This window comes from Gekko japonicus, unplaced genomic scaffold (genome assembly GCF_001447785.1).
Source record: "Gekko japonicus isolate JY-2015 unplaced genomic scaffold, Gekko_japonicus_V1.1 scaffold596, whole genome shotgun sequence".
NCBI lineage: Eukaryota > Metazoa > Chordata > Lepidosauria > Squamata > Gekkonidae > Gekko > Gekko japonicus.
The window spans coordinates 128,124-140,405 of record NW_015174859.1 but is presented as its reverse complement, the minus strand read 5'-3'; the positions used below and the strand labels follow the sequence as shown (position 1 = coordinate 140,405).

At 52.6% G+C, this 12,282-nt stretch overlaps 1 protein-coding gene across 1 annotated transcript in view; it reads right to left on the bottom strand.

Moving 5' to 3' along the window:
• Positions 1-4,182, bottom strand: part of ARHGEF18 (Rho/Rac guanine nucleotide exchange factor 18) — a 14,560-nt gene extending 10,378 nt beyond the window's left edge. The window contains exons 1-5 of the mRNA XM_015424671.1: positions 4,038-4,182; positions 2,610-2,722; positions 2,180-2,320; positions 1,753-2,003; positions 360-485 (exon numbers count right to left, since the gene is read on the bottom strand). Coding sequence (XP_015280157.1) covers positions 360-485; positions 1,753-2,003; positions 2,180-2,320; positions 2,610-2,722; positions 4,038-4,108 — 702 coding nt within the window. The 5' untranslated portion in view covers positions 4,109-4,182. The remainder of the gene's footprint in view (positions 1-359; positions 486-1,752; positions 2,004-2,179; positions 2,321-2,609; positions 2,723-4,037) is intronic.
• Positions 4,183-12,282: the final 8,100 nt, after the last annotated feature.

Here is a 12,282-nt window from a genome sequence, read left to right as displayed (position 1 = left end):
GAAAACCAAAGGGAGGGTCCTTCTCAGGAGCTCTCTGGGCCAGGAGGCTCTGAACCCTGGCACTTCAGACCTCCCCTTCCCTGTTTGTGCCAAGCACTGACAAGGAGAAGCCACTGTCCTCGGCCCTAAACTAGGAGGGGTCCACCCCCCCCCAGCCCCAGCCCCCATCCAGCCCAGTCCCAGAAGCCCACAGGCAGGACGGGGGGGACGGGGACTGGTTTTCTCTGGATCTGGAACTCAGTTGCCCGCTGCCAGGAGAAAAGGGCCACTGGGCCCCATAGCCCCCAACCCCAGTGGACACCTCACCCCCCGCCACCGCCTTCCAAGACATGATGCTAAGTAAGAGATGCTTCTCGTACCTTGATCAAGTTCTGGAATTTCTTGCTTTGCTGCATCAGCTCTTTATAGTAATTCACTGCCTCGCCATGGCTGCTGCAGAAGATGCCATATTTCTCCTTCATCCGCTCCCCGGTTTCACCTGAGAACTGAGCCAGAAGCAGAAGAGAGGATGCCCTCCGTGCACAGGAGACTGAAGGCTCCCAGCAGAACCAGGCCGGGGTGGGGGGGAGGCAGGGGTGGTGGTGGTCTAGCTGCAAGAACTGGCTTTTGGCTGCACATCTTTGGCTCAAAACAGATGCAGAGCCTCAGAAAGGGGTCTGGTCCCGGCATCCAATAGAGAACTGGAAATACTTTGTTTTTGAAAAGCTGACCCAGAATGTACACGGGAAACCTTCAAGGAAAGGTCTGAAAATGCCTGGCTGGCTTTGAAGGAGAGGACGTCATCTGAGCTGGCAGGGTAATAACAACTCCTGAAGGGGGAGTCAGCTGCTCGGGGGGGTGTGTGTGTGCATTGTTATTGTTGTTGTTGAATGCTTGGCCCAGAACACTTTCACTCTGGAGTGGCCCCTTATTTAGGTGAAGATGACTCTTTATTTAGCTTTAATTACAGCCCACCTTCCTCACTGAACCTCCAGCCGGCTTACAGGACAAAGCCCCATAATCAGGCACCGCAAGACACGAGTCCCCGGCGTGGTGCCCACGGGAGCCGTGGTGCCTGCTGACACCTTTCTTGTCACCCGCCCACCAAGTGCTTTCAGGAAGTGAGGTGGGCTTTGGCCTTGGCCACTGGAGGTCTGGCTGTCTGCGCAGATTTCTCAGAGCACTCCTCTCCACGGCAGCTGCCGCCACAGCACCAGCATCCTCACTGGGCGCCTGATGGTCAGCCGGGGCAGTCACTCTGCCGCTGGCTCCGCCTCCTGCATGGCTATTTTGTGGGCCCCCACCACACTGTGTCAACATTCCAAAGGTGCCCACGGGCCCAAAAGGGTTGGGGACCCCTGCCCTGGTTCCACTTGCAACAAGGCGGCGGCGGGGGGGGGGGAGATCAACAGCGCTGAAGCCCCCGCATCTCAGCCTGGGGGGAAAGCCATTCCCACTGCTGCTTCACATGAAGGGGGTGGGCACGTGCCCATCCCACCCAGTTCTGCCTCCTGCAGCTGGCAGCAGCTCTGCGGTGTTGTGGGCAGAGGAAGGGAGATCCTTCTCCAGCAGGAGGTGCCAGAAAACGGCCCTGGGCCCTTCTGCGCGCTCAGGAGGGGCTCCGCCACTGACCAGCAGGATCCCCGACTGCTTGCAAGCCCCTTCCCGGGACCCTCCCTCTTTACTCCAGACACTTCTGCAGAGCCAAGGGAGAAGCCCCGCCCCTCCCCACCGTCCACCCAAAGGGCAAGGTCCCCAGGAGCCCTGCCTGACCTGCTGCACCAAGAGATCCCCAATTCTCTGGATGACATAGTTGCGCTCACTGCCTTCTTCCAGGGCCTCCTTCCGGCGCTCCTTCAGCTGGGAAAGGAATGCCCAGTGCAGGTCCAGCAGCTCGTCCACGGAGGGGAAGAGGCGGTGGAGGACAGCATTGCTGAACTGCAACTCCTCCCTCATGGCTCGCAGGTAGACCTTCAGCATAATCTTGAGGGTCCGGACGTGGTGCATCTCCGTCTGCATCAGTTCTGGAAGGCAAGCGGCAGCCCTCAAACCGGTCTCTCCCCAAACCCACATCCGAGAACCCATTCCTCTCGACCATCTACACCTGAGGAGAGACGGCCACTTCGACGCCAGGCCTCCCCACCCCCATCACAAACCAGGGCCCAAGCGGCCACGCCCCAGGAGAAGGCGAGCCCCTCACCGTAGATGACGTCCTGCCGCTTGAGGACCTCCCGCTCCTGCTGCCTCGCGTACGGCTGCTCGACCGCCAGGCTCCACGACTGGGCCTCGAACTCCCGGGCATCGGTCTCCAGCTCATGCCACAAGGAGGCCAAATAAGCATCTCCAAACGACAAGAACCAGAGTCAGCCTTGCTGAAGCTCTTCCAACACGGGATGCTGCTAGCAGCCCGCCCACCAGGCTGACCTCTACAGAGACCGGCAGAGGAAGCCCCACTTCGGTTCCTCGTGCCGGGGCCCCTGAGAGGCACCATCTCCCGCCCAGGTGCCTGAATCAGCAGACCACTCCCCTCTCAGAGAGGAGGATACCACCTTTCCCCCCCGCAGGTCATGCAGGTCAAGGACATTGCTTGGGAGGTTCCCCCCCTCCTCAAGAGCAAAGGACCCTCTTACCTTCCACAAGCACAGACTCTGTTGCTGAAGGAGCAAGTGAGACAACATCTTCAGAGGGGGGTTTACATTTCAGGACTCCAGAATCTGCCTCATCCATCTCTCCACCAATGAGTCTAAACAGCCAAAGGAAAACACAGAGGTGGGTTACAGCTAGAACTCGCTGCCGGCGGATGGAGTGATGGACACGAGTGCCGATGACTTTCAAAGGCTACGTTCTTGGAGGGAGAGGCTCACTGACGGCTCCTCGGCACGGTGAGTAAAGGCAGCAAACCTATGAATACCAGTGCCAGGAGGCAGCGATGGGGAAGGCCTTGGCCTCTCGAATCTGTTTGTCTGGCCCTCCATGGCAGCCGGTTGGCTACTGTACAGAGCAGGATGCTGGACCCTCACTGGTCCGATGCTCCCAGTTGCCAAGTTGCTCCTGCTACCCTGCAAGAAGCATCGAGTGGGACGCTTGGCTGGTCACAGCTTCGTTTCACACAAGTTCAAACACCCCTGGGGGCAAGATCCTGTTCCCGCCCTTACCACCCAGCTGCATGCTTTGATGTACGGTGGAGATGCCTCCATGGAGAAGAGGAGAAGGAAGAGAGAAGTGAGAGGAGATTGGATTTATATACCCCGCCCTTCACTCGGCGTCTCAGAGCGTCTTAAAATCTCCTTCTTCCCTTCCTCTCCCCACAACAGACACCCAGTGAGGTAGGTGGGGCTGAGTGAGGCCTGAGAGAACTGCTCTTGAGAGAACAGCTCTGAGAGAACTTTGACTGACCCAAGGTCATGCCATTAGCTGCATGTGGAGGAGTGGGGAATCAAACCCGGTTCTCCCAGATTAGAGTCCACGCTTTTAACCACTACACCAAACTGGCTCCCTGCTCAAATTGGTGTGTGTGTGTGTGTGTGTGTAGAATGTGTGTCTCTTACAGGGTCTCCCTCTTCTCACCCAGCATGACAAAGTCAGTTGGACAGCTAATTCAAATTCTCTGCAACCGGCTGGGCAGACAGACCTTGTTTAAATCCCAGCTCTGAACTTGAACAGCCTTTCCTTGACTGCCTGATGAGGGGAGCGACTGTGACTCTGCTAGATGTGAGAGAGACCCACATCTGCTCAGAGGAAAGAGCCCTCTCCAACCCCCCCCCCCCCCCCCCGGCATACCTCCAACTCATCAGAGTTAAAACCAGAGAATCGGGCATGAGCCCTCTGCAGAACAAGATTCACCGGCAAGTTTGGATCAAAAGTGCCAATCTCATTCTCTCCAGGAGAATGCTGAAATGAGCCAACAAAAATCCTGCGCAGCCACCTCTCTAAGGAGCAGTTGCTTCTTCCTGGATGGCCCCAAGCAGCAATTCTTCAGGCTCAATTCTCCAGACAGGGGACCCTCCACACCGGGGAAAGACTCAACCCCCCCCCCCAGCCGGTGCCCGCCTACTCACCCAGTCTCCCCAGCAGCCCCGGTGGTGGCACTCGGTGGAGTTGGCAAGCTTCCCCTTGGCACGATGGTCATGCCGAGATTCCAGGGCAGGCTGGGGGTGCCATCTGAGCCCAGGAGGGTGGTTCGAGGATGCTCCTTGAGAGGGGGGACTGTGGAAGCAAACACAGAGTTGGTGCTCAGAAACCGGGGTGCAAACTGCAGACTCCCCACTCTCAGCCCTCGGTCCTCGGAGCGCAGGTGGAGGATGGACAAGATCCTGGCCGTCAGGAGCTCGTTCTCCAAAAAGACGCTCTCGTTCCACTTATTGGAAAAAGAGCCACAGAAGAGCAGCTCCGGGGGGGCCGAGGCATCAGCGCCGCTCTTGGAGTGCGTGGCACCCATGCTCACAGCCTGCTTGCCTGCCTGCCGCAGAGAGCTCAGGGACAGACCGCCTTTATACCACCTCGGGATCCTTCTAGAAATGTCTCACAATGTAGACCTGTCACTTCAGCCGTGTCATATTGGCGAAACCAGCAGGGCTGAAGGGCAGGAAATTAGTCCCTACTGTGCCCGTCTCCTCTGGAAATTGCCAAATAGCTTCTTTAGCCCAAAAAAAAAAAAAAAAAAAGCACAACCATTTATAGTCTTCGAAACAAATGAAAAAAAATACCAAGAACTACCAGAGAACACAAGGGGGGGGGGAGCACTCGCAACTGGAAGACTTCTCCGAGAACTCCAGTTCCTACAACTCTACGACTGAGGCACAGAAACAGCCCCACAAGGGCTAGAATGAGAACTCCCTGCCACCTTTCTGATCGTGTTAGGTCTGCAGGCTCCATACACCAATGGTGCAAAACAGCAAAGAGAAAAGCTAATCAGCTGCACCAGAAACGGGACGCATTGGGAACTGAGTGCCACTGACGTTTTGCTAGCAGTATTCATTTCAGCATCCATTTAAACAGAGCTTTTGGAGCCTTTAAAGCACTTCCAACATATTTAGTGCTACCCGAAGCAGAGTTTGGTATGACTGTGCCGTGGATGGCCCTGTGTATCGTACAGTCCTTACAACTGTACTGTAAGGTAGGTCAGTTCTATTTTTGCTGCCAAGGTTGAGAAAGAAAGAATACACAGCAGACGGCAAGATTTAAATGAAGGCCTTCCCGGTCCATAGTGCAATTCTGATCCCGTGCAATTCTGGCGCTCCAGAGGAATGCCAAAAAAGGAGACAACCACACAGAGGAGAGATCTCCCAGCTGCACCACTGTTATGTGGCACCCCTAGCCAAAACAGGCTCTCAGACGAAGCATCAATGCCGACTCAGCGTCAGACTAGTATTGGGGGGATTTGGGTTCAAATCACCAGTTAAACCACGAAGCTCAGTCACCTGTGCACGCCTCCTCTCCCTCAGCTGAAGCTGCCTCAAAGGACTGCTGTGCAGATGGGGGGGGGGGAGAGATCAGAACACGACTGACGGGAACTGCCTTACACAGAACCAGGCCCCCGCCTCCACCCAACTCTGAAACGTCAGTGGCTCTCCACTGTCCCAGGCCAAGCAGGGTCTCTCTCTACACCCAATACCTGAGGAACTGGCTGAACCAGGATCCCGTAGCATGCCCAGCAGGGCCTCTATTTCCTTCTGATGCTTCACTGGCATGGCATCAGGGGAGGTCAAATGAATCCTCACCCATGAAGATGGGTCCTGCCCATTCAGCTCCTTGGGTTGAATTGGGGGGGGGGGTGTCGCATCATTCCAAACAGGCCCCCCTTGGTGAGGAGAACATAAGAACATAGAAACATAAAAGAAGCCAGTGTTGGATCAGGCCAATGGCCTATCCAGTCCAACGCTCTTGTCACACAGTGGCCAAAAATACCAGGGGCCATCAGAAGGTCCACCAGTGGGGCCAGGACACTAGAAGCCCTCCCACTGTTGCCCCCCCCAGCACCAAGAATACAGAGCATCACTTGCCCCAGACAGAGAGTTCCTACCTATAGTAAAGGGAAAGGTTTCCCTTGCTCAAAAGCCAGTCGAATCCGACTCTAGGGATGAGGTACTCATCTACGTTTCCAAGCTGAAGAGCCAGCGCTGTCCGAAGACGTTTCCATGGTCATGTGGCTGGTATGACTGGACGCCAAGGCGCAAGGAATGCTGTCACCTTCCCACCAAAGCGGTACCTATTTATCTACTTGCAATTTCTTGCTTTCGAGCTGCTAGGTTGGCAGGAGGGGTTCCCCTGCCAGAGAGACCTGGCCATGGCCTGACAGGGACAAACTTTCCACCCACACCACAGTCGATGCACCTTTCCCTCCTCCTCCTCCGCAGGAGTGGAAGGGCACAGGGGAGAGAAAAAGAAACAGGACCCCACGCAGGAGTTCTAGCCCTCAGCCACACAAGCCAAAACGCTCCAACTGGGCATGAAGTCTGTGCCAGACCTTATCTTTATTGAGCTGAAACACTTGCATGCTGCCTTTCCACCTGATCAGGGTCCCCGAGGTCATGAAAACATTAAAATATATGAACAATCAGTAACACTTAAAATTATATCTACCCCCAAGAAGAGCTTTACGCTCAGGAGATGAGAACCTCCTGGCGGTCCCCGGCCCAAGAGAGATCCAGCTGTCCTCAAATAGGGCCAGGGCTTCTCCTGCCCTGGCCCCTACCTGATGGAACTCTCTGCCGGAGAACATCTGTGCCCTGCAGGATCTGCTCCCTTTCTGCAGGGCATGCAAGGCAGAGATGTTGGCCAGGCATCTGGGTTGAGGATAATGAGGGCTGCAACATAGTCCGGAGCTCTCCCCTTCCCATCTTCTCCAGCCTCCCTCCCCTATGAGGCTGTGGCATCTCCTGCAAACTTTCTGCCATTTGATGTGGTTGGACTGCATTCTCAGGGGTTATATCCTGCAGGGGTGCACAGGAGCGGAGCTCCGGCAGTAAAGAGCCCAGGGGGCGGGCACATGCAACAAGCCCCACCCCCTGCTCCCAGCAGCCCTCAGTCAGAGCAAGAAGCAGCCAGGTAAGTTGCAGAACTCCCCCTAGCTCCCTGGTCCAAAACAGTCCAGTGGCACCTTTAAGACCAAGTTTTATTCATGTACAAGCTCTCCCTCCTCTGTGAGGGCAGATCTGCACTCCCCCCCCCCCCATAGCTAGCAATCCAAAACAGTCCAGTGGAGCCTGAGCGGTGGGTGTTGCCTTCTGACACACTTCCGGTAATGTCAGGGGGTGTGGCATATGCAAATAAGTTATGCTAATGAGTTATGCTAATGAGCTCCTGCACCTCTTTTTCTACGAAATGATCCCTGGTTTTAGGTATATTCTGTATTTTAATTCTAGAATCTTCACTGCAATTTATAAATTGTACTGGGATTTTATGGTGCTGTACGCTGCCCGGAACCCTGTTTTTCAGGCGAGGGTGGCCTAAAAGTCTAATTTAATAAATAAAGAATAAACAAAACAATTAAGTAAAAAAAACCACAAACAAAACAATACCAGAATCAGGGAGGGGAACAATAATAATTATTGGGGGTGGGGTGGGCCAAATGAAACAAAAGATAGAGACAGACGAGTCTCTCTGGGAAGGCAGCGCCAACGTTTTGGTGAAGTGATCGAGAGGAGTCGTTTCTTGGGTCGCCACCCGTCCAGCCTCAGGCAGCGGGGCAACCCAACCAGGGCCTTGGAGGCTGACCAGAGTGAACAGGTAAGTTCATATGGGAGAAGGCAGCCCTTAAATTACGTTGGTTTATTAGGCTGTATTTATTAGCGTCAACCAGGGGGACTGCACAAACCACCATGGAAGCCTTCGAGCTCCTCACCAAAGTTCTTCATCAGGCTGGTAATTACAGGGCAGAAGGCATACTTCTCTGGCCATGGTGTTAAAGTGTGACCTTGCACACACTCTCTTTAACAACACTAATGTAAAAAGCTTGCACGATTGTTGGGTGACAATTTAGTTGGTCCTCTTAAAATTTCGTTCTTCTTATTGGATTTTGTTCTTCTTGTTGAATTTGGGCATGCCTTGCATCTCAGCTCCCCACTCTGCTGCTGTTGGCTTGCTGTGGCTGGGATCCTTGGAAAACGAAGGTTGCCTTGGAGAAGGAAGCACCCCCCCCCACCCACACACACACACAAACACAGAGTCATGCTGATTCTCCAGCTGCCTCCAGATCCACCCCCAGGAGAGGCATGAGAATGTAAATGCCATCCAAAACACGGGCAGATTCTCAAGCTAAAAGAGCTGTTACTGCTGAGAGGACAATGACTGGGATGAACCACTAGAGAGCCATGAGGGAGGTTTATGAGATGTCTGGGTGCAGCTGAGCAGCTGCCTCGCCCGGCCTCTTTTCCCTGCCCAACTCTGTTCCAAGTCCCGGTGAGGGTGATCGGTTGCCTTTGAGACCAGTTCAAGGGCAGGAGGACTCTTCACCAGAATCATAGAATCAAAAAACTGGAGAGGGCCTAGAGACCACCCATTCCCACCCCCTGAACCCTGCAGGACGACGGAAAGCACCCCTGACAAACAACTGTCCATCCTCTGCCTAAACACCCCCATGGAGGGAGAGCCCACCCACATCCCTGGGCAACTGATTCCACCACTGAATTGCCTTTATTGTTAAAAAGTTTTGTCACCAATATCTCCCACTACCAACTATACTCTAGATCAGGGATGTCGAACTCATTTGTTATGAGGGCCGGATCTGACATAAATGAGACCTTGTTGGGCCGGGCCATGTGTGTCCTAAAATGTAATGCCAGGTAGCGGAGATATAAACTTTATAAAGGATACAAAAAAACACAAAGGGTTTCTTTTACTTAAAATAAAAGCATGCTTAAAATGTTAGCACTCTTGCAATATTCTGTTTATTTAACAGCGTCTGATAACTGACACCTCTTGCTCTGAATTACTGCACCAAAATGTCTGTGCTGTTGCAATCTTGAGCATGCTGTTCAGGTGTGTATCTGTAAGCTGCAAACCTAAGATGACGCAGCAGAACTGGAAGCAGCAGCAGAAGACAGCCAGTTCCACTGTGGGCCTGATAGAAGCCCTCCGAGGGTCTGATCTGGCCCCCGGGCTGCATGTTTGACACCCCAGCTCTAGATGACAGCCCTTCAAACAGTTGGAAAGGATAATCATCCCTATTACCCTTCAACCTCTTCTCCTTCAAGCTGAACATCCCCAGATCTTTCTGCCTTTCCTACAAACCCTTCATCACCCTTGTCACTCTCCTCTGCACCTGCTCTAAAGTTATTATTAAGGATGTGCACCATGGGGGAAGAATCATTCTTTTTTACACCTGGATATCAGGGAGCCAAAAAATATCAGTATTCCTGGTTATTTGTGTCCCAAATACCAGTTTGGTATTTCGACCCAGGTTTCTTTCAGGATTCAACATTACTCTCCAGGGAAAATCTTTCTGAGGGGAGGGGCTGTTTTTTTTAAACCAAATGGCATTAAAATTGCAGTGGAGCTGCTGATGCCTGTCCACTAAATAACTCCCAAGTTTCAATAGGCAACCAAACATCCTACCGTGTTTTCTACAGGGGAAAAATCCCAAGCTTTTTCCGGGGCAAACACATAAGAGCAAGCAAAGTAACCACTGACGAAAAGCCTCCCAATGCAAACAGAACCAACAAGCCCAAAGAACTAATGCAGAACCAGGGAATCCCAGCAGAAGTACAGAACAATGTGGCAAGCCTAACGCAACAAATGTCAAACCACAGAATCCAAGCCCAAGGGATTCAACAAGGAATGCTGCCACAAGCCCAACAAATGTCAATTTATTTATTTCAATTTCTTGACCAGGGCTCAGGGCGGTTTACAACAGAAATTCAATTAGAGAATCAACTCAAATCTTAAACCAGAGAATTCAAGCCAATGTTGAACCCTAGAATCCACTGCAATCCAACCTGAGCATCTTATATATATAATTTTCCTAACATGGACATTTCCAGCTCTCTCGTTGGCTGTGCTGCGCACTCCAGCAGCCATTGGCCCATCAACAGCCACTCAAGAGTAATCACATGCCATTGGCTAGGTGCTGGGTCCGCTCCTCTTCCCCGCCCACTGCCATCTCAGCCACTGTTCCCTGCCAGAAAAACTACCAAAACGGCTGTCTCTCCTGACAAAGATGCTTCTCCTGCTTGGTTCCTGTGACACTAACTTTTCCCTCAGTGGCTGTTGCTAGGCAACCAAGCTTGGTTCTGTCACTAAAAAGCCAAAGCCAAGAGGCCATTTCCAGGCCTTTGTGGGGAACTGATCAGGGCCAGTCCTGACTAGGGTTTCCAGCTCCAGGTTGGGAAATTCCTGGAGATTTTGTGCTGAAGTCTATGGAAGCCAGGGTTTGGGGAGGGGAGAGGCCTCATCTGAACAGAATGCCATAGAGTCCAAAGCAGTTATTTTCTCCAGGGGAAGAGAGAGATCTGTTGTTTGGAGTTCAGTTGTGATAATAGGCGATATCACAGCCAGTGCGGCGTAGCAAATAACATTTCAGAGCAGGGTCTGCCAGACCCAGGTTCTTGCTGTGGAAGCTGAGTGGATGATTTCGGACCAGTCACAGACTTTCAGCCTAACCTACCTCACAGGGCAGATCAAAAGGGGGAGAGGAGAATGATGTAATCTGCTTTGGTCCCCACTGCAGAGAAAGACTGTATTTTTCCTCCTGGGCAACCATTGTTGCCAATCTCCAGGTGAGGGCTGGAGTTCACTCAAAATTACAACTGCTCTCCAGATGGCAGAGATCAGTTCCCCTGGAGAAAATGGTGTACTCTGCGTCCTTATACCCTACTGAGATGGCCCCCCATGACAGCCAATGTGATGTAGCAGTCAGTGCTTCGGAGCAGGGTAGAGGCTGCAGGTAAGGGGAGGGGAGATGGAAAGCTGAAGTCAGAGGGGCAGATAAAGGTAGGTTGATGATTGGCCAGGAAGAAGATAGGGTTGTCAATTCCAGGTTGGGAAATTCCTGGAGATTTGAGGGGTGGAGCCTGGAGAGGGTGAGATTTGAGGAGGGGTGGGACCTCAGACAGCTGCAGTGCTAAAGACTCCACCCTTCAAACCATCCATTTCCTCCTGGCAAACCACTGCTGCCAATCTCCAGGTGAGAGCTGGAGATCACTCAGAATTACAGCTGCTCTTCAGATGGCAGAGATCAGTTCCCCTGCAGAAAACGGTGGACTCTGTGTCATTATACGCCGCTGAGGTCACCACAGCTGACACTGAGTGCCCCAGGACAGGGCACCCGTCCAGAGCCTCTTTCTACAGCTTGTTGTATTTATTTCCACAACGAGCCTTATTCCTAGTAGAACATAATGCTGCAACTCGCAGGACCCACGGTACTAATTTCAACACACAGAATCCAAGCCAAGCAAACCTGGCAAGCCCATACCAAGCCCTGACAAGAAGACAATGAAACAGATAAAGAAAAATCAAAGACAAACGGTCCTGGGAGCCAATATTCCCAGTTCTCCCGAATATTTCTGGATTTTTGGGACCCATTTACTGGTATCCTGAAAAATCCCAGATACCATCTGGACACCTGGAGGTATCCAGAAAATGCCAATAAGGTATTTGCAGATACATACTTGGGCTGGAAATATCCGAATGCACATCCATCATTTCTATGTCTTTCCTAGAAAAAGGCCTCCAGAATTGGATGCAATACACCAAATGGGGTCTGACCAGTGCAACATACAGTGGGACTATCGCATTTCACGTATCCAATGCTACGCACTAGGCACCCTAAGATCGCATTTGTCTTTTTCGCTACCACATCATACTGGCTACTCACACTAAATTTACAGTCCACCAAAATCCCAAGACCTCATTCACACATGCAACTACATCAACCACAAGCCAAGAGGAAACAGTACAGCAAACACAACCGCTGATCCATGGGCCTCTAATGTTAATGCCCCCCTGGATCAAGTCTCCACAAGTTCCACCAAATGCAGGGAAGGGATCCCCCACACCCAAAACCAAATGCTGGACCTTGTAGGATGGAATTGCATTTCTTGGGGGGAGACCTGGGTTCAAATTCCTGCTCAACAAAGAAGCCCATGAGGTGATGCTGGGACTGCCACACCCTCTTTGTCCAGCCTGCCTCATAGGGTTCTTGGGGAAAAAGAGAGAAGGAGCAATGTGCATCCCGCCCTGAGGTCCTTGGAGGAAGGCTGGGGTACAAGAATGGCAAACAGGGAGCCCGTGACCAGATGCAAGGGAAAGGGTGCTTAATCCTGTGTGAACCTACAGCCCTGCCCAGCCAACCCTGCACCCCTACCT